The sequence below is a fragment of the Lepidochelys kempii genome, chromosome 8, assembly GCF_965140265.1.
Source record: "Lepidochelys kempii isolate rLepKem1 chromosome 8, rLepKem1.hap2, whole genome shotgun sequence".
Lineage (NCBI taxonomy): Eukaryota > Metazoa > Chordata > Testudines > Cheloniidae > Lepidochelys > Lepidochelys kempii.
Window position 1 is genome coordinate 53201859 of NC_133263.1, and position 21942 is coordinate 53223800.

The 21942-nt window shown below is 41.4% G+C and overlaps 1 protein-coding gene across 2 annotated transcripts in view; it reads left to right on the plus strand.

The window, feature by feature from the left end:
- The first annotated feature begins 1397 nt into the window (after window positions 1–1397).
- Window positions 1398–21942, plus strand: part of XPR1 (xenotropic and polytropic retrovirus receptor 1) — a 242870-nt gene continuing 222325 nt past the window's right edge. For both annotated transcript variants that reach the window (XM_073356577.1, XM_073356578.1), the window contains exons 1-2: window positions 1398–1713; window positions 13668–13719. In XM_073356577.1, coding sequence (XP_073212678.1) covers window positions 1645–1713; window positions 13668–13719 — 121 coding nt within the window. In that variant the 5' untranslated portion in view covers window positions 1398–1644. The remainder of the gene's footprint in view (window positions 1714–13667; window positions 13720–21942) is intronic.

Consider the following 21942-nt stretch of genomic DNA (forward strand, 5'->3'; position numbering starts at 1 on the left):
GTCACAGTTCAGGACAACAGTACCTGTATTCCCCTTTTGTGGTGTCTTGAGGGCACCCATTCTAGGCTCCTCAGTTGCCACCTTTTTTGGTCAGAGATCTGCATCTCTCTCCCTTCCGACCAGGGTTTTTTCCCCCCAGACTGCACAGTTCCCTTCCTACACTGATACTCCCAGCAAGCCAGACTGCCTAAACAAGTCAGGGTCTGCACTTTCCTTTCTCTTCAAAGGCTATGAATAGCTGTAATTGCTAACAGTCACAAGTTACCACACAACTTCTTATAAGCAAGCACATTTATTTTTAAGGTGAAAGCTTTATAGAGAAAGCATATTAAAAACAATAAAAGAATGTACAGTTACGCCAACAAGCTTACCGGAGATTAGCCCTCAACTCCAACAAGGATTCTGATAGAAGTCACTCCTTCAAACCCCACCAAGGGGTTTTTCCGTGGTTACAAGTTCAGAATACCCTACCTCAGAACTAACAAACTCTGAATAGGTTACTCTTTCCTTTATACAGCTTGAGCATTGGATCTTGAGACTGTGGGAATCAGTAATCAGCCCTCCGCAGGGTATAGCTTCAGAAGGCTGGGATTTTGCATAACCAAGAGGGTGAGGAATTTGCATTCTCCTCCCCGTAGAGATTCCTCAGGAAAACCACTTGATACTGTGTGTCTCAAAAGTCCATTCTGGTCTAGCATAATGTTCAGTACAGTCCTAGGCATAATATACCGGTAGGGGGTTCCCACTTTCGCCATGCACAGACACTATGGCATAGGTAGCCGTCTGCACTATGATGGTGGCTCATCCCATGACCCAAGCCTGCCCTCCACACCGGCTAATGGGAACGGGGTGACCTTTGTTTGTCTCATGTTCAGTCCACTGTCCCCAGCCCACTCATACTGGCCAAACCAGGGACTCCTGCTTACATGTAACCCAGTCTGGCACTAGCTACTAGCTCACACTGTCCAAAACCGTGCAACCTCCCTTTCTCAACTGAAGCATCTCATCACCCTCGTGCGCTGTGCAGTGCCAACCAGTCCATTCTTGGAGGAGGAGTTACCACCATTGGCCTGCAGCAGCATTCCCTGCCTTCTAGCACCTGCCTGGCACGACTGTGCCCAGCTGTACGGCCCCGACGTCCACAACACCCTCTTGCCGCATTGACCGGGGGTGGAGAGTGGGCGGAGCGAAGGGGGAAAAGCTCCGCCCCCAAAGGCTTCTCCGCGCTCCTCGCTTTCAAGCCACGTTTGTACCGGAGAGGGTGGGGCTCGCTGTTACTTCTGCCCCGCCCCCTGGCTCTAGGCCCCGCCCCCGGCCGGTCTCCGCGCTGCGGCGTAGGAGGTGGGCGGTGGTTACCATGGCGATGACGTCCTGCCGGCGGTAGGGGGAACGGGGGGGGAGCGAAGAGGGAAAGATGGCGGCGGCTGCGGCGGGGCCGCAGTGGGCGGCAGGGCAGCGCTGAGGAGACCCGAGCCGGGCGGGGAGGAGGGGACGCAGTGCGGGCGGCGGGAGCGAGGAGCGGGGCCCATGCGCGGCGGCGGGGGCAGCAGCACCGGCCCGCTAGCACCAGCCAGCGCAGGGTCCCGCGGAGCCGGCTCCGGGGCAGCCGAGTGAGCGCGGCGGAGGCCGGGTAGGGGCGGCAGGATGAAGTTCGCCGAGCACCTCTCCGCGCACATCACGCCCGAGTGGCGGAAGCAGTACATCCAGTATGAGGTACGCGGGCCGGGCCGGCGCGCTCAGCCCCGAGGGGCGGGCGGGGCGCCGGGAGCAGCGCTGCCGCCGGGGCGGGGGGCGGGGGGGCTCCAGGCGCCCCGCAGCGGGGAGCCAGGGCCTCGCCGCCGAGCGAGCTGTGAGAAGGAGCTGGGCTCAGCGGCGCGGCCCCCAGCAGCGACCCGGCCCCCTCGGCTGCCTGCCAGCTGTGTGATCCCCGGCCGCTGGTGTGCCTGAGGGAGGGTCCCGGTCATCGCGGAGGTGACTGCCCCGGGTTCTCTCTGATCAGGAGCGGCTCCTTATCCCAGAGCCTCTCCCGGGGGCTTTCACCGGGGCAGCTCCCTATCACCTCACTTCCCCATCCCTTAGCCTGTCGAGGCGTCTCAGTCACCCTATGCCCTCCTGCCAGGGCTTTCGCAAAGGGAACCCCGAATCCAGCATTTCCTCCCTTGGCGTGGCTCTCCGCTAGCATCCCATGTCACGCCCTCTGCTTCTGGGGTTCTCCCAGCCCAGAGGGCTCTCCTTTCATCCCATCATCCCCTGTGCCCTGCTGGAAATGTTTTCTGATCGGCCTCCTATCAGTCACCCTGCCTGTTATCAGCCCGAATCTCTTTTTGGCAACTCTCAGGTAATCTGGCTTTCCATCACTCTCGTCCCTGTTCACCCCAGCCCTGATCAGTGTGGTAAATGTCTATCCAGGTTTCAGAGTAATAGCCGTGTTAGTCTGTATTCGCAAAAAGAAAAGGAGTACTTGTGGCACCTTAGAGACTAACCAATTTATTTGAGCATGAGCTTTCGTGAGCTACAGCATACCGTGGGGCTCTCTTAACTGGATTGAAACTTGACATGGAGATAGCCTAGGAGCATGCTCTGAAAGACTTCTGTTTCCAAATATATAAAATAAAATGTTACAATTATACAAAATATTTAAAATGTCTTTGCTGGTGTAGCTTTTGTCCATAAATTTGAAACTTGGACTGTGATTGTTTTTTGATTTTTGAGGCTTGGAGGAAACAAATAGCTGTCATGGCCATTTAAATAACTAAGCCTTTATATGGCATCAATACTTTTAAAAAATAAACATTGCTGTATATTTTTTGGTTGCATATATTTGAGTGAAGGACTGTAACCCGAAAAATACCCAATGAGCTCTAAGGGTTGTATTAAATAAATACTGATAATTTGCCGTATAACCACTTGGATCCAAGAGATTATTTTTGTGTTCAGCAACATTATCTAGCATCCAGCGGTTTCCATTTATATACTCAACAGGAACACAGTGCAAAGTCAATATGTTTATACACGTAGGGACATGTTAAGAATGAGACTGGAGCTCACGCCATCCATAGAGCTTGAGTAAAAGCAATTTGAAGTAATAGCTGTAACATTAAGGGGCAGCATTGAATTTTTGCATATAATCTCTCTGATAGCAGATGAGCTGGGTTTAGGAGCTTGAGGAATAAATAAGTTATTTAAAAACATTTAGTGGGGATTATTAGGAGAAACCAGTGATAATATAAAATATGTGATTGATGGTATGCGGGAGGCTGAGAATTACTTCTCCCTTGTAGTATTTTCTTTTTATGGTAACTTTACGTAATTTAGAAATATAGAGGCTATGGAACTGTAGTATAGAGTTATGCGTAATTCTGTATTGTTTTATGTTCTTTCAGTTCTGGGACGCTGGCAAGAGCCCAGATTACGGTTCTTATTAAATTTGGTGGTGTTTTTACAGCTTCTTGTGAGCAAGTGATTTTCAGCACCACTGTCAGTTCTCTACATGTGGAGGCTTGGAATATATAACCTCTTTGGCTCAGAGTTGCCTCTCAGTGAAGTATGGCTCCTAAAGATCAGAACTGAAGGGACAGCTGTGGTGAATATAAAAATCTACCTGAATGCCTGAGAACATTATGGTTTTTATAGCAACAGTTTCTTAATTTTTTAAGGTTAGTGAGGCCTTCTGGGGAAATTTGCTTTGTATATGTCTGCTTCATACTTGATTTTAGGATTAATCCACTTAAGTTGCAGACTCTTAATCTTCATGAACACAATTCACGTAAGGTTCTGCTCTATTAATCATGGATTATTTGCAGAAAATAGCTTTTATTTTTCTTCAGATTTTATTACATCAATTTATGATGAAAGCAGTAAAATTATCCCTTGACTAATCCTAAATTGGGGTATAGAATGTTGTTTTTTAAAAGAACAAATGGGAAAGGCAATACAGAAAGGTTCAGCATTTAAAATTTATTAAACCTTAAAGGTTTGAGTACATCTAAAATAATGCTTTGCAGTATATATCAGTCCTCAGGGTTTCTTGAAATCTATTTTAACCAAGTAGCAAGAATCCCATAAAATTATTATCCAGCATAATATTTGCAAAAGAAACAAAAAAATGGACTAAATTATTCCAGTGGTCTTTGTGCGTGCAAATACATCTATCAGTTGGATTTCTGCACAGATATTCATGGCAGTATTTGGCATGAAGTCTTCTGAACGCTAACATCCTTTGTTACTCAAAGCTTTGCAGGAATAAATTACTAATGCTTCAGTGCTAACACTGACACTACTGGAAAATCTACTTTTGTTCTTCATATATATTTCAGGTAAGACTGGTAGGCAAGTTAGTGAAGCTACTCTTATGTGCATCTTCCCGAATTTAGACTCTAGAGTGAATAAATGTTAATATCCTAGTATGATATCTTTCCTCATTCAGATGCTTGTGTTTTCACGCTCAGTGATACGATAGCCTATTTTGAATTCTTCTTTGTTAGTGCCTTCAGTGATGTTTGTTGTTGGAATTTGTATTTTTTTGTGTTTGCACAAACTCTGCATTTTCATTCTTTCCGAGTTTAGGGAGGCTCTTTCTTTCAATATCATCTTTCAGTGTTTCAGTGCTTTCAAAACAGTCTTGTATTAGCTATCACAACTTTCAAAAGGTCTTGCTGATTACGTAGTTTGAAATCTGGTTCATGGGATTTGTTGGAAGTTTCCGTTTTGACCTGATGGAGATCAAGTCTGTTTTTTTCAGGTGCATACATGGATAAAATTGTTTTTAGAGACTTCAGTAACAGTTGTTGCTGCTCGTGATATGTCTCATTTCTCCCCAACTTGAAATGAGTGATAGACAACAGAGAACTTTAGGAAACTCATGATCAGCAACAACTTTGTCTGAAATGGTAATGGCTGATTTAAAAAAAAATCCATTCCCTGCTACTTGAGCTCTTGTTTTTTCTGGGGGACTTCGCATCTTAATATTCACAGTAGAAATAAATTGATAAGAGAATTTTTGAAAGGAAAAGAGTTCTAAAATCATGTATTTGTCTTAGTTTGGCTCATAGAAGCTGAAACAACTTGAAGTGGGGTAGCAGAGTAATATTAATGTCTGCTGTTTTGTCCAATCCTACCTCTTCTATTTGTTCCCCAGTTCCAAAGGATTTAGTCCTTGTATCTGAACACCAGTTAACGATCCTCTTACTAAAAATGGCTGAAGTTTAGTTTGAGAACAAAGTTGCAAGTTCAATGAGTAATTTAGAAAATTATGTAACCAAGTGGTGGCTAAAAATTTCAAGTGGATCTTTGTTTTCTAAAAATATCAGATTAATGTTGCATCTTGCCTCTGATAGATATTTTCTATAAGAGATACAAAAAACAGAAAATGAAGATGTATCCTGAATGAGCCTTCATAGAAATTTAGGGCTAGGAGGTTGCTCGAGAGACCTGCTCCAGCCTCCTGCACTAAGACAGGACCAAGTAAACCTAGACTATCCCTGGCTGGTGCTTTTCTAACCTGTTCTTAAATGCCTCCAATGACAAGATTCCACAGCCTCCCTTGGAAGTCTATTCCAGTGCTTAAATTACAGGTAGAACATTTTTCCTACTGTCTAACCTAAATCTCCCTTGCTGTAGATTAAGCCAATTACTTCTTGTCCTACCTTTATTGAATATGGAAAACCGTTGATAACTGTCCTCTTTATAACAGCTGATATAACACATATAACATACCAATGTAACATATTTGAAGATTATCAGTTTCTCCCCCCCCCCCTCACCCACCCAAGTTGTCTTTTCTCAAGGCTAAACATGGCCGGTTTTGTTGGTCTTTCCTTGTAGGTGAGATTTTCTACAGCTTTTATAATTGTTATTGCTCTCCTCTGGACACTCTCCAGTTTGTCCACATCTTTCCTCAAGAGTGGCTCCTAGAACTAGACACAGTACTCTAGTTGGGGGTCTCACTAGTTCCAAGTAGAGTGGGACAGTAACCTCCCGTGTCTTACACATGACACTCCTGGGACCCCAGAATGAATAAGCGTTTTCTGCAGCCACATTACATTGTTGACTCATGTTCACTTTGTGAGCAACGATAACTCCCAGATTTTTTTCCAGCTATGCTACTGCATAACCACTTATTCTCCATTTTGTAGCTGTGCATATGATTTTTTTTTTCTTCCTAAGTGTAGTACTTCGCATTTGTCTTTATTGAATTTCATCATGTTGATTTCAGACCAATTTGTCAAAATCATTTTCAATTCTGACGGGTAGCAAGCCCTCCCAATTTAATGTCACCTGGAAATGTTATAAACATACTCTCCACTCCATTATCCAAGTAATTAATTAAAATATTGAATAGTACTGGACCAGGACAGACCCCTAGTGGATCCCACTGGACACATCCTTCTAGTTTGACAGTGAACCATTGATAGCTACTCTTCAAGTATGGTCTTTCAACAAGTTATGCACCCACCTATTAATAATTTACTATAAATCTCATTTCCCTAGATTGCTTATGAGAATGTCAAGTGGGACTGTTAAAAACCTTACTAAAATCAAGGTGTATCATATCTACTGTTTTCCCCCTTATTCACTAGGCTAGTAACCCTCTCAAAGAAGGAAATTAGATTGGTTTGGCATAAGTTGTTCATGACAAATCCATGCTGGCTATTACTTATTACCCTGTTATCCTCTAGGTGTTTATACATTTATTGTTTAATCAGTTGTTCCAGTATCTTTCCAGATATTGAAGTTAGGCTGACTGATCTATAGTTCTCTGGTTTTTCTTTGTTCCCCTTTTTAAAGATAGGTACGTTGTTTGCCTTTCTCTAGTCCTCTGGGACCTCACCAGCCCTACATGCGTTCTTAAATATAGTTGCTAATAGTTCTGAAATTGCTTCAGCTAGTTCCTTAAGTGCCCTTGGATGAATTTCATCAGGCGCACCCTGCTGATCTGTATACATCTAAGTTATCTAAATATTATTTAACCTGTTTTTTTCCTATTTTGGCTTGTTCCTTCCCTCTTGTTAATATTAATTGTGTTAATTATCTGGTCACAGTTAACCTTTTTAATGAATACAAAATAGGCATTAAGCACCTTCGCCTTCTTGATATGTTGTTAGCACTCCTTCCTCACTAAGACATGGACCTATACTTCCCTTTGTCTTTCTCTTGCTCCTAATGTATGTATTTATAGAACCTCTTCTTATTGTCGTTGATTCAAAAATTCAGTTTGCGCCTTAGCCTTTCTGATTTTGTCCCTGCATGCCTGTGGTATTCTTCTGTACTCCATCAATGCAGTTTGTTCATGTTTCTGCTTTTTATAGGATTCCTTATTGATTTTTCAGGCCATTCAAGAGCTCATGGTGAAACCTTATCGGCCTCTTACTAGTTGTCTTATCTTTTTTTCACGTTGGATAGTTTGCTGTTGTACCTTTAATATTGTTTCTTAGCAAAACTGCCAGCTTTCCTGAATTCCTTTTCCCCTTAGATTTCTTCCAGTGGAACGTCACTTACCAGTTCTAAGTTTGTTAAAGTCTCCTTTTTTTTGAAGTCCATTAGCCTTATTTTGCTGCTCTCCTTGCTTTAGAATCATGAAATCTATTGTTTCATGATCACTTTCACCAAATTGCCTCCAGCCTTCAGATTCACAGCCAGTTCCTCCCTGTTAGTCAGAATCAAGTCTAAAATTGCTATTCCTCTAGTTACTCCCTTCACCTTCTGTAACAGAAAGTTGTCCCTAACATATTCCAAGAACTGAGTGGATCTGAGATACAGTACTGATAACTGGGGTGCTCTTTATTAAGAAACATTTAATGACATAATTAAGTACATTTAGGTGTGGTGAAAAATTCTAGACTGATAGCACTGGACATCTGTTTATCCACAGTACAGATGTATCTGAGATAGATCAAGCTTGTCCACCAGTATGCCTCAACCCTGATCCCTCTAGAGGTAAGACCATCTGTCTCTCCATGTTTGTTCAATCCTTATTTTCTCTGCTCAGATTGCCAAGCATAGATGTCAGTTGTGCTGCACACACCTGTCCACTAAAAACTGGATTGAGGCTTATGGCAACACATGTCAACCAAAATTAACCTGGATTGGATTTGAATTGGTTACCTAGCTGTGAGGTTCTATTTCCTTACCTGTTTGTTTAATAATTTTTTTCAGTCAAAATTTTTTTCTTCATGCCCAATTTCCTTGGTGCTCCATGCCCCCAAAACCTTTCTTTTGTGCATTGTATCATATCAAAGAGAGGAGGTTGTTGACTTATTTTTTTTTTGAAAAGTTTTGCATTGGTAGCTCTGTCAGTTCATCTCCAGTAAGAAAAGGGGCTAGATTGAAATTGCAGTATCTAGGAAGTGAGAAGGAGGAAAACAACAACTGGGACAAGAGATACTGATACCATTGGAGACTATGGGTAAAATTCTCAAAAGGACCTAAGTTCAGTTGGGTTTCAGTTGAACTTAGGCTGTAAGTGTCTGAGTCCCTTTTGAAAATGGGACGTGAGTTTCTAAATTAGGCACTTGTGAAAATTTTACCCTTTGAGATTAAGCCATATAAGGGAAGGAGAGGTTGGCAAGAATTGGTTTTCAATATGTAGTTTCTACTTCATAACTGGTGGGCCAGGGCCAATTTCACTTTAGACCTAAATTTTCTGCCTCCTGACACACACCTGTTGTTTTTATTTCATTATTTGTTCCTCTAGATTACTCGTTCTCAACAGGGGGCCTGCGGCACCCCAGGGTCCGCAAGCAGGTTTCACGGGATTTATCAAGGACTGGGCTTCAATGCTGTTTGGTGGGACTCAGGGAGGTAGAGCCACCTCCACTCTTGACTCACCTCAGCGGGCTGTCCAGCCTATCTGCGTTAGGAGGATAGGTGCAGCCAAAAATTGCAGTCTCATGCAGAAGAGAGATCTCCCCCTGCCATCAGAAGGGGCTTGCTCTCAGCCATTGACTCCATGAGCAGGCAGCAACTAGCCAAGGAGATACACTACTGCTGTGCCCTGCTACCTCAGCCCTTCAAAGAACAGGGCCACATGGAAGGCAAGAAATCTGGGAGGGGGATGTGATGTGACCCCCTCCCCCCACATCATCTCTGGTTGGGGGTCCGCAGATTTGTCTGTTTAAGTTTAAGGATCTCTGGATAAAGAAAGGTTGAGAACCACTGCTCTAGATTGTCCGTGTACATGCTTAAGGAACGTTATAATTTGAAATCTAGTCAGTTTAAAAAAGCGTGTAGTAAACTTACTTTAATTTGAGCTCCTGCCTCTGAATCTGTCAGTTTTGGCTTTGTTGTCTTATTTTTCCTATTTTGTAAAGGATTTTCTTTCTTCTTTGTGTGAGATCCAAATGGGGTAAGCTGACTGCAGATAAAAATTGCTGTCAATAACACAAAGTATAAAAAAAAACACCTTTGATCTAGTAATTTTAGGTGTTAGACGTAACAAGGATAAGTTTAAAAATAATCAAACACCCCTCAGTTGATTTTAAGAAAACCCCTGTTTGTAATCTTGGCATGGGGTGGCTCAGGTGATTGGTAAAGGGGCATTGAGCCTTTCACTTCTAGATCTTTTTAATTATATAGGCCAGGTGAACAGTGACTGAATCTGCTGCTATGCAGCTTCCAGTTTTTACATATTTCAGTTCAGTACCACTGACAATTGGTACCCCCCCAGTTTTCAAGGCTGATGATCTAAAATCTTTCACTGCACTGCATATTTTCTAGAGGTTAATCTTGAAACTATGGATATAGAAAATACGTACATGTTACAGATTTTAAAATTCCTTTAGAACACCTTTGTCTCACAGATTTTAAAGAAATTCTGCATTTTCCAGCCTCATGCTCTTTTGAGCTTTATGATGAGTGCAACTTGTCCAAGAATTTTGGGCTAAGTTATTAATGCTAAATCAATTTAACCTTTCACTTCCAAAAATCCCCCTTATACTTAGCAGTGTGAAAGCTAGTTGAGCCCAGATGGGATCCAAGCTAGCTCAAGAAAGGGATTTAGACTTCCTTGAACAAATAAGAATATAAGCACTCTTCATTCTTGGTTCCTCTTATAGACCCGAGGAGCATTTTATTTTTCCCCACTTCACATCTTCCCTTGTAAGGCTTTGCATCATGGATGCACTCCTTCCAGTAGTATGCTAGACGTGACTCCCTTTATTCTATTTCTAACAAATCCACTTGAAGTCCAACAGTATGGTTTAATCAACAAGTTTGAGTGACATGAGTTGCTTCCCCTCCAGGGTCACTTTTGATCTGTCAGTGGTTCTCAGCCCACGGGCCACTTGCGGCCCAATTAGCACATGGCTGTAGACCATGTGACAGGCTCAGGGCCGTACAGGTAGTAAATATATTGTGCGGTTGTGGCTCACATAACACACAGAGAGCTGCATATGTGGCCCACAGTGGTAAATAGGTTGAGAACCACTGATTTATGTGAAACAGTACCCTGTAGACAGAGCCATGCAGAGTAGCACTACAACTGAATAAGGTGAATAAGATTTCACCTTATTCAGTTGTAAAGTGACTGTAAAAAGATTACCTCCTTTAGAGGTTAGTAGTTTTTAGTCGTCACCGTCCTTTCCTATCCAACTTAGTTTTCTGGGGCCTCAATTTAATTTGCTCAGGAAGAAAAAAGTAAAGATGTCTAGATTTCAAAGGGTTTGTGTCTTTTATTGCGTGAGCTTAAATTGGTAGGAATCAACTCAAGCTAAATCGTAATAAGGCATGCAGACAGACTTGACTGTACACAAAACGGGCTTGCACTGGTTTAACTTCATGAACTTCTAAACTGATTGAATTTTATTGGTAAAATTCTCTTGTGTAGACAAGGCCTAAGAGAAAAGATACAGTAGGGGCTCCTTTTATTAATCTGTAATGCTCCACCCTCCCCCCCACCTGGATTATTAGAGAAGATTTAATATTGCTGTAGCAAGGATTATTTGGTTTACATTTGTTTCATTACTCATTACGGCTAGGGGTGGGGGGTCCTGGGAGGGGGCGGTCAGGGGACAAGGAGCGGGGGGGTCAGGTGGGTCGGGGGTTCTGAGGAGGGCAGTCGGGGCAGGAAGTGTGAGGGGGTGGGTTGGGATGGGGGTCAAGATGTTTGGGGAGGCACAGCCTTCCGTACCTGGCCCTCCATACAGTTTCGGAACCCTGATGTGGCCCTCGGGCCAAAAAGTTTGCTCACCCCTGTTATAGAAGGAGATTTCAACTAGCCTTTTTTCTTATACTTTATATTTCTCATGGGCTGTGTGAATGTTTTAGTGCATGGAAAAAGTTATAGCTAGGCAAAGATTAATAGGAGGAAAAACAAGAACACTTTTGCCACTTGATAGACTGTGGAACTTAGGTCATATGCAGCTAACTAGCAAGTCATGTGGAGAAGCAGATTCAAATGCCAAGTATTTCCTGGGAATGTTTAAAAAAGAAAACAGTGGAGGGGGAAGGTTGACTGGCATGGAGAAGATGAGTAAACAATGTCTTAAGAAGGAAAACACAGTTATTCAAGTGACCCATGCTGAGACCTCTGTGTGGATTCAGGAATCAGACCTTTGGGAGATGGCTAAAACTGTCTGTTTAACTTGACATTTGTGGTATCCTGAAATAAAGATGTGTCCTTTAGACCTTGTATTTACTTTGCAAGATTATGACCACCGTTACCACAGTTCTTCTGATTTTCTCTCTTATTGCTCAGATTGCTTTTTTCCTTGACTACTATTTGCTAATTATGCTGCAGTGTCTTGATCTTGGAGAATTGGCATGCGGCTCAAGGATTGGGGTTTGTATCTTGTTGGTTGCAGGAAATAGGTTTGTAGAACATGTTCTCAGGATGGATTAGGATAATAGCCAAAAAGGACAGGCTGGACACTTTAAATATCCTAAAATGGAACCAGACAATGCAATTCTTGTTAAAACATGATGGTTTAGATCAGGGGTGGGCAAACTTTTTGGCCTGAGGGCCACATCGGGGTTCCGAAACTGTATGGAGGGCTGTGCCACCCCAAACAGCCTGGCCCCTGCCCCTAACTGCCCCCCAGGGACCCCACCCCCATCCAGCCCTCCCTTCTCCCTATCCCCTGACTGCCCCGACCCCTATCCACACCCCTGACAGACCCCTGGGACTCCCATGCCTATCCAACCCCCGCATTCCCGTCCCCTGATGGCCCCCCAAAACCTCTGCCCCATCCAACCGCTCCCTGTCCCCTGATTGACCCCCACAGAACGCCCGACCCATCCAACTCCCTTGTCCCCTGACTTCCCTGCCCCCTATCCACACCCCCGCCCCCTGACAGGCCCCTTCGACTTCCATGCCCTATCCAGCCCCTGACCCCCGTTCCCTGACTCCCCCCAGCCCGAACCTCTGCCCCATCCAACTGCCCACTGCTCCCTGTCTGCCCCCTGGGACCCCTCCGCCCCCTTACTATGCTGGAGCCAGCCACACTGCCTGGCAGGAGCGGTGAGCTAGAGGGCTGGCTTTGTGTTGCGCTGAGGGGAAGGGGGAGGGGCCGGGGACTAGCCTCCCCGGCCAGGAGCTGGGCAGGACTCCTGGTCCTGCAGGCGGGATGTGGCCCGCGGGCCGTAGTTTGCCCACCTCTGGTTTAGATGTTGATAGGTTCACAAATCTGAAAATTCAGTTATGGTTTGCACAGCAACTGTATCTCTACCACTTTCACATTCATCATGCACGCTATATAGTGGGCATTGTTTGCCTTAACATATGCAATGGTGCGGTTTCTGGGTCCAGCATGACCAGTCTAGGCTTCACCATTATTCATCCTGTTTCTTTCTTATTTGCACTTGCGTAGTAAGCAGGAGTGTAGACTATAAAACCCACTCTTGAATTGTTGGTATTGCTTCAGTAACAAACTGAAAATCATCATATAAAAAGGATTGTAACTGACATGCTGGGCTTGGAACACATGAGGTTTTTGGGATGTTTGAATACCACTCTTGAACCCAGGTTGTGCATGTAGCAGTTGAATGGATTGCCCAAAGTATATCTTTAACTGTGTGACCTCTGCCAGTTTGATTTGTGAAACTGCTTCCTGTACTAGAAAACTAGTGTACTGGGTTTCCTGAGCTATTTGATCCCTTGAATTCTGGAGCATGAGACACTATGGTTCTGGAGTGCTGGTTAACGATCCTCATCTGAACTAATGTTTTCCTCTTTTAGTCTCCACTTCAAGAGAAGACTAAAAGGGAAATATGATGATTTCTTTTGTCATGTGGTTTTCACTTTTTAAATAAAAGTGTATATTTTTCAGTAGTTCACAATACTGATAAGCAGGCCCTGAGGCTCTTTCTTCCTTTGCCATGACAGATCCCTGTTACGTCACACCAAATCTCTGGTATTGTCGGGTTTCTCTCTAGTAAAATCCTGTCCTACCTAATTGGAAATATTTTTCCAAAAGAGCATATTTACACCTGCTGTCAGGGTAGTCTTTTAGACAGCAAGGCAACTGGTTCTAGGCAAAGCTGTTAGTAAATACGTAGTTTGTGTATTTCCTTTGTTGTCAGGAATAAGTATAATTGCAGTGACCTCATATTCCATAGCTTTATATATCAGTCTTGAGGAATTAGACTTTAACTGCTACTCATTTTCAAACAGGCTTATCAGAGTGACTTAAGTCTTTTGTGCTGACTGGTTTAATTTTTTCTGTTTGCTGCAGGCTTTCAAGGAGATGCTGTATGCAGCTCAGGACCAGGCCCCTTCTATAGAAGGTAAGCAAGCTGTGACCCTGAATCATACTTGCATTACTGGATGTTGAGTACCAAGCACAGTTTCCCCTTGCCTATCTGCTGAAACTGACAGGCTTAATAGACCAAAGGGGAAGCAAGATCTTGGCTGCAGAAAATTCTGCTTTTCCAGCTCTCTAAAGCTTTGTTTACTGAATCATTAGAACAATAAAAGGATATTTCTATAGTGTGAGGCTTGTAACAGCTATTTTCTTCTTGTGTATATGAACACTCAATCATTCAGTGGTGGAAGTGACCCCTTCTTGAGTTAAGAATAGTACTGTGTTCTGGTATGACAATTCCAATCCCCAGAAGTGGCTAATACGAAGTGCTGGACAGGAACATATAAAATAGCCATAATGTGTCTGTCTAATTTCTGCAATGTTGCACTTTGGGATAATTTTCTGATCCCAGTTTGTGCCCTGAAGCATAAGTGAGCCTCTAACATTTATCCTGTGTTCAATTGGGATGCCATTCTTATTTGTATAAATGTAGAATTATTTTAATATTTTTCTTACTAAGCCATTTGTATCTGTTCACTGGCAATGAGTTCCCTTGATAACGTTATGTAAAAAATTCTGTCAGCTTTAAACTGGTTGCATTATAGGAGTAGGCTTTGTTAATCAAGTGCTTACCCATAAAACTAACTTTCTTGATGAAACTCATTACATTTATCTTTCATCTCCTTTGTAAGAGAACTACAGAATAATCCTAATCTTTAAATTGCTTGCCCCAGCGGCTAGTTTTGTTACCCTCCTCATATCTTTTTGCCTTTTTTGCAGTTAGGTGACTAAAACTGAATGCAATATCGAAGGTGAGAATGTATCATTAACTATAATGGCATTTCTATGTTAATCCCTATTTTAATACAGTTTATGACTTTATTCACCTTTTTAGGTATATATAAACCAGGAAAAACATGCTAATATGGTCAAGTGGTTAATCTTGGTCATGTTTTCTGTAATGGTGTCAAACAATTCCATCCCATCTATGCTTGCAGTTAAACTGATGTTATTACCAGTTGAAAGAAGGGTGGGGCATTGCTAACAACTGTTTGGTCACTTTCTTAGAGTACACTGGAAATTTAATCACCGCTATGCATTATTCATTATTTTAAGATTAATTTTTCCATTCTCTTCTCTTCCAGAAGACTAAGTAAGGTCTTTGAATTTTCTGTTTTTCTCTAAAATCAGAGCTCCCAGGTATCTTTTCTTATCATTCCACAGTACTAATTTACCTATTCACCTGTTGTGGAAAAGGCTACAATGAAAAACACAAGTGTCAAATGTATTTTTTTCCATTCTTTTTCTCTTCACCAGTCTACTCCTACATTCCTTCTAATTAGCTCCTTGTATTTCCTTGGTCTTCACAGCTGTTTAGTGTACTACCTGGTAAATAGGGATTTAAAAATAACAAGGTAAGGGATGTGGAGAAGATGTAGTGGGAAGCTAGCGCTAATGTGTTAATTAAACTTTGGGAGCTGTAACTTTTTTCTCTTGACACTTTTAGCATAGTGTCTAGATATGTGGTCTTTGTGCATATTGTACATATTTATTTAAAGTACCAATGGAAAAGGAACTGTGTGTGTGTGTGTGTATTGTCCCTCTAGTTAGGATATGGGAGAGCTTTAACTTGTTTCAGTCTCCTATGATGTCCTCTAAAGAGCTTGTCAAAGTTCTTCAGTAAAAAGGGGTAAGTGACATCCTGGTATTGTTAATGTAAAAAACCAAGCAGAAGAGTTTTTAAAAATAAAACTGAACCTAATTTTGTATGGCATAAAATAATTAGCTAAGCAGTCTACTTTAACTCAGTTTTGCTAAAACTATCTCCAGTTAGACAATAGCAACAGCAAATGCCTGCATGGGGCCATTTAAGTTAGTGGTTCCATTCTTTTTTGTTGAAGTAGTCCTTGTGGTGGATTGGTGGGAAGAAATTCCCTTCTGTCCCTCTTCCCAAGTATCAGCATCGTTGTCACCATATGACCCTTCTTTTGCTCAATTCTTTCTCCATTTTCTATCTATTCCTTTTCCATTATTTTCTCCCCCCCCACCCCCACCCTTGTTGCTCTCACTTAAAGTCTCTTTTGCTATTCTTTATTTTGCTTCCGTGCTTTTACTGACTTCCCTATCACCAATATGCTTCTTGAGATGTCTGTGGTCTCATGTGCTCTTGTGGCTGAGCTGCGTACTACAGGAGAAGAGAAACAGGTTGCAAGGATTATTGCCTGAACCTACATTCATATACATGTGTGCTGCTTCTTTGGCCAGCTGGATTAGGAGCTGCTGAGATAACAGGGAAGGAAGGCAGGTGACATTCAAGGAAATGCAGCTTTTGGAGTATGTTTTTAGTAGCGACAGGAGATCAGGTATCTCTCTCTGTCTCCATTGCTTTTATCCTCTTCCCTTATGCCCTCCTGCCATGGCAGTGCTCAAAGTTGAGAAGCACTGACTTAATTACTAGCATTCTCTAGTACAGTTGTTCTCAAACTTTTGTACTGGTGACCCCTTTCAAATAGCAAGCCTCTGAGTGTGACACCCCCACCCTATAAATTAAAAACACTTTTAAAAAATATTTAACATCATTATAAATGCTGGATCCAAAGTGGGGTTTGGGGTGGAGGCTGACAGCTCGTGACCCCCCATGCAATAACCTCACGACCCCCAGTTTGAGAACCCCTGATCTAGTATGTCCATCTGAAATGTTTGGTTGGAGTTGAGGTATTTTAACAAACATTGAAAATGTTAGGTCAAGTTCTGGAGCTGGGCAAAATCACTCTTCAAAGGGATGCACATAAACCCTTCAAAAGCAGTGTCATCTGCCTGTACTCTGGTTGCAAGAGCTCTACATAGCCTGCTCATGGATGCTATTGTTGGACCAGGAGGATGGACTGTGTTTACATGCACAATAAGTTCAGAACACCTTTCCAGTTCCTATCATGGATGCAACCTCCCTGGATTTTTAAGAGCCAGATCAGCAGTAGTCCATGACCAATTTCTTTTCCCAGTAGTGGCTGTTTGATGTTGGTTTTCTGACAGTGCCTATATATGAGAGATGCTTTGCTTGCCAGAATTGTGCATATTTTCTTTTTCGCTATTATTCAAACCATTGTCCAGGATGAACACTCTACTGAAGGCCTTGTCTAAATGCAGATAGTACTGGTTTAATCAAAATCAAAATGTGCTTAGTTAAACTGGTGCAGACCCCTGCGTGGACACATCTAATTAGCTTTGATTTGACTTAATGTGGAGTACTAGTTTATTAGTCAAGGCTTTGTCATATCACTTGAGCTAGGAGAAGATTGAGTCTGTTTGCTTCCTTAGAGTCGAGGAATTTTTCCCCTTAACTTCCGTGTTTCTCCTGCTCTGTTACAAGTGCAGTGAAGTATTCGCACAGACGCTTTATTAAACGGCTGCTACAGGCTGCTATATGTATCATTTCGCAAAGGGTTGTGTGGTGTGATAAGTGCTTCATATCACCTCCAAAACACTCCCAGTAAATAATGGGGGCAATCAAAAGTCTCAAAGATCTGCTCAGGCTAAGCACAAAAAAAACAAAAACAAACCTAATATAAACTGTTTTCAACAGCCTTGTACCCATTACTGTCTCTTTGCACAGTTCAGTCATGGACAAACAATGTTAACTTCTAAGTGGCACTTAAAGAATTTAAACTACTTGTAGTCTTACTACTTTCAAAAAGTTTGGTGGTGGTGGTGGGGAAAAGCCTGAGATCTGATGAGTGATGGGCAGAGCCCAGGTCAAAGTGGAGATCTTCTACTCTGCTACCTTACTCAGGTGTGTAGTGATGCTAACTGGCTTTGTGCTCAGCTGACTTTTGCATGTGTAAATCTGTGTTTCCATTTTAAAGCTATGAACACTATGACAATTTGATTTTAAATAACAAAGCAGGGATGTGAGTGACCAGAATAATGTATTGCAAAAATGTGCAAAAACACACCTCCCCATACCACCACCCACCTCTGGGGAAAATTTGTGCAACTTCCTGTAAATTTTAAGTTATTGTCCCAATATTCTCCTGTCCTTGTTGATGTGTTTATAATTCCTTGGTTCTTCCTGTATTGAATATTGCATTCTGCTTATTTTGGATGGAGGCAAGAAAGATGGAAGAGGCGAGGTCGTTCTGTGCCTGACCACCCAAGCCTTTTGTAGAAGCAGCAGAGTACCAGCATTATGCATTTCTGTATCCTGAATTCTGCATGAATTACACCAAGTGGCCTGCACACACTCTTCCAGAAGAGTTGCTCACATATACATAGTTTAACTAAATTTGTTCAAAGATCCCATTTCTTCCTGTGTCTCGTTATTTTTTGTTCCCATAGTTTACTTTAGGCTTGCATCAGTTCCCTGCATGTTCTTAATAGCTTTCTTTGTGGACTTCCACTTTATCAAAGCAACGCTGTTTGTATACCTTCCTCTTATCCAAGCAACTTCTGAGTAGTATTTATGTTTGACCTTTCTTAAACCACACTTTCACATACAGGACATAAGCCAGTAAAAGCAAACAAATAATATGTAATTGTCTCCCAATCCTACATGCTATGCAAAGGAAATTCCTTGAACTACCAGGGGATTCTTTGGCTTTCATATTTGCCCTATTAGTAGAAATTAGCATGTAATATTTTTATAATGAATAGTTCAGACTGGATGAATTGATGCTGTTGTAAGATTGTTCCTCCTTCTGCTTTACACAGCTCTCAGCCTTGTGAGATTACAGGTTTTCCACCAAAACTATGACATGAGTATAAGAAGTCAGTAGAAATTGGCACCCATGGATTTGCTGTGAGAGGAAGCACTCGGGAAGCAGCTCCTGGTGTTTTGTGGTGAAAATCAGGTATCATGCCTTGCTTTTTTTTTCCCCAGAGGCAAAAAGCACCCTATGACAAAGGCATGAAATACTGGCCTCATGTAGGGCGAGTAGTGCTCTGCCTTTCCCCGTTGTCTCCTGTCAGCTTTGTCCCCTCAACAAGACAGGTTCCTGGACTGTCGTGGCTTGGACTCCTACTGATTATTCCACTTAGTTAGCAGATGTGTCGGCATTTCCCTGAGCTCCTTAGAATGCAACTCTTCTCAGCAGTAGTGAAGATGAAAGCATGCCTATAAATTATTCATTCTGATTATCTGCTTGAATGGACAGGGTCCACTCTAAATATTTTTCCCCAGGATCTTTTGTTATTCTTAGGGATTTTGAAACTTAACCTGCTTCTAAAATTATTTTACATCTGTTAAAATGAGCTGTTTTTCCCACTTATTCCATAAACCTATATCTCAGTAGGACATAATTTCATTCCTTTTGCCTCTCTGAACAAGGATTACTACACATAAGAAGGTTAAACAGTGTATGGGGTTTAGAAAATATTCTAATTTTGCTTTTTATATACATATATATTTTACTTATACTTACATAAGTATAATATAAGAATATATATTATATAAGAAATATATATAAGAATATATATATACTTAAGAATAAAACTAATGGATGATGTTACAGCAAAATGGGGCTGGAGGTAGAAAGAAGCAAATGTAACAGGGTTTCTCTATAGTATCTTTTATATATATATATCTTTATATATATATAAATATATAAAAAGAAAAGGAGTACTTGTGGCACCTTGGAGACTAACCAATTTATTTGAGCATAAGCTTTCGTGAGCTACAGCTCACTTCATTGGATGAAGTGAGCTGTAGCTCACGAAAGCTTATGCTCAAATAAATTGGTTAGTCTCCAAGGTGCCACAAGTACTCCTTTTCTTTTTGGGAATACAGACTAACACGGCTGTTACTCTGAAACCTTATATATATATATATATATATATATATATATATATATATATATATATATATATATATATATATATAATTTGCTTTATATGTGAAGAGTGACAGGAGTGGGGCTCAAACCATGTGAGAATACCAATGTTTGAGGGCATGTTGGTATGATTACACACACTCATTCTCATATAAGAAGGTTTTAATCTTCATTTGCAATATACCATTGATTAATTTTGGGTTATCATCATCAGACCCCTTTGTAAACTGACTTGGATTTATTCCTGCAATTAAAATAAATGAAGGCCTGATAGTATTCCTTAGTCGACTCCATTGCGGTGATAAAAATATTTAGTGCTGAATGTGATAGGATATGGAGCAAATCTAATTCCTTTGCCATGTTCCAGACAAATGGTTAAGAGGCTGCAGAAGTAGTTATTTCAATACCTAACCCCAAGGCGGCTCGTGAGGGATGGGTCCTGGGTGTACTTTGTGACAGTTTGCTAGTGAACAGGGTGTGATTTCTTAGAAGACACTGAGGAGTTGGAAAGATATGAAGTTCAAAAGATCAAGGGATTGTGTGTGTTGTGTGTGGAGAATAAGGATTTATCAGCAGTAAGAGGGAAAAACTGTAATCTAGACCTTGTAATTTAGTGATAGAAATCATCCAGGTGGTTGACAAAACAATTTTTAGGCGTTCACTTTAGTAAGGCTTGGATGTTACTGATTATTGAGACTTAGGTATGCAAAGTGATATAAGCACAAAACTCTGTCTGAGGTTGGGAAGGGGGCAGGTTATTGCTTTGGTATGATTCATTTACATCCATTTTCTTTTCCAGCTTTCTGGTGTTAATAAATAAGAGCTGTGAAAACTGGGACAATCAGAGCTGTATTTAGTACAGTCGGTGGTAGTGAAAGTTGGACATAATAGGCTGGCCTGTCCCATATGAAATGGCAACTGAGAAACTGTGTTCAGGGAGCAGTAGGTCTGGTGAACTGCTTATCAGTCCGGTTGCAGAAGTGGTATAGATTATTCATTAATGGTACTGGATAATACATCAGAGACCGTAGACTGTGCTCTTTTTTTCCTTCTTTTACCTCCTTGTGTTTTAAAAACAACAATAACAGAAAACAAAACAAAAACAGCAAGGTACTTCCTTTTCTCTGGTTAAGGGAATTAGTGAACATTTATAATTTAACAGGTGTATGTCCAGTTTCATTTTAGTGACCAGCATTGGGGGTTGTAGACCAGAGAATATTCATTTTCCAGTGTAGCTCATTTCACAAAGGTGGATAGTTGGTAGCAATGTTTTGATGAAGGAATGGCTGTCTAACAGGACCAATGGTGAAAAGAATCAGAACACTTTTAGTTGCAGTTATAGAGAAACAATACATGAACATTCACAAAACCAGGCTGGTTTTTGTACCATATGCAATAAAAATTGCTAACAGTCACCTTTACCATGAGGTAGCCTCTGGGTTTCTAGTAATTCCTTATATAAAATGTGATTCTTGAACTATTATTATGCAATTAAGACTTAAGAGGAGATCAGCTGTCCTCAGTGAATAATGCAATATGAATTAAACTTAATTGGTTTCTTTTGGTTTCAAAATGTGTGCTGTGGGCAGGGAAGGAGCAGAATCATTGAAATGAGATAGTATTCTGTCAGATAAGAATAGCTTGTAAGATGCCTTGGAAAAATGGCCAACTCACTTCACTAACACCCCATGGAATCCTGATGTGTCTGCATAATACAGTGGAGGAACAAAGGATTTCCCCTATGATTATACCTCTGAGGCAGCCCTCTTCAGTTTTGTTACATTAATCTGCTTAAAGGTCATACTGTGTGTTGGTTATAACAATAAGATTGTATGAGAGCATGAGGATGACTTTTTTTAAGATTAAATATTTTTAAAGCAAACAAGGGCAATGTGCAGAGTAAAAGTCAGATCACTCCTGATCCTATTCCCTGTCTCATATATGCTTAAGGATGAGGGATAAAAAGGAGGACCAGGTAATAGTGAATTTAGAAAGCAATATTTATAGTTTTAGTTGACATAGGAGTTAATGAATAGATCTCAATTAATGATGAAAACTGCCTTTTTAGTTTAGAACACAGACTCAATAGAGTCAAAATTTGACTTTTTTTTTTTTACTTGAGATGAATCGGAATTTAAAAATTCTTAATTTTATTCTTAAATTTATTTGTAAATAAAAGACTGTTTTACAGTCTTAAATTTCTAAAGTGGCTGTTTTTGTATTTTGTTTAATTTTGCACATGCCTAACTTTAAGCACCTTAGTAGTCTCATTGAAGTCCACTGGACTCTTCAAATAGGTAAAGTTACACATCTGTTCAAATGTTTTGCGGAATCAAGGCTTTCACTTATAATATTTTGCTTTTTTGCCTATAACAATTTTG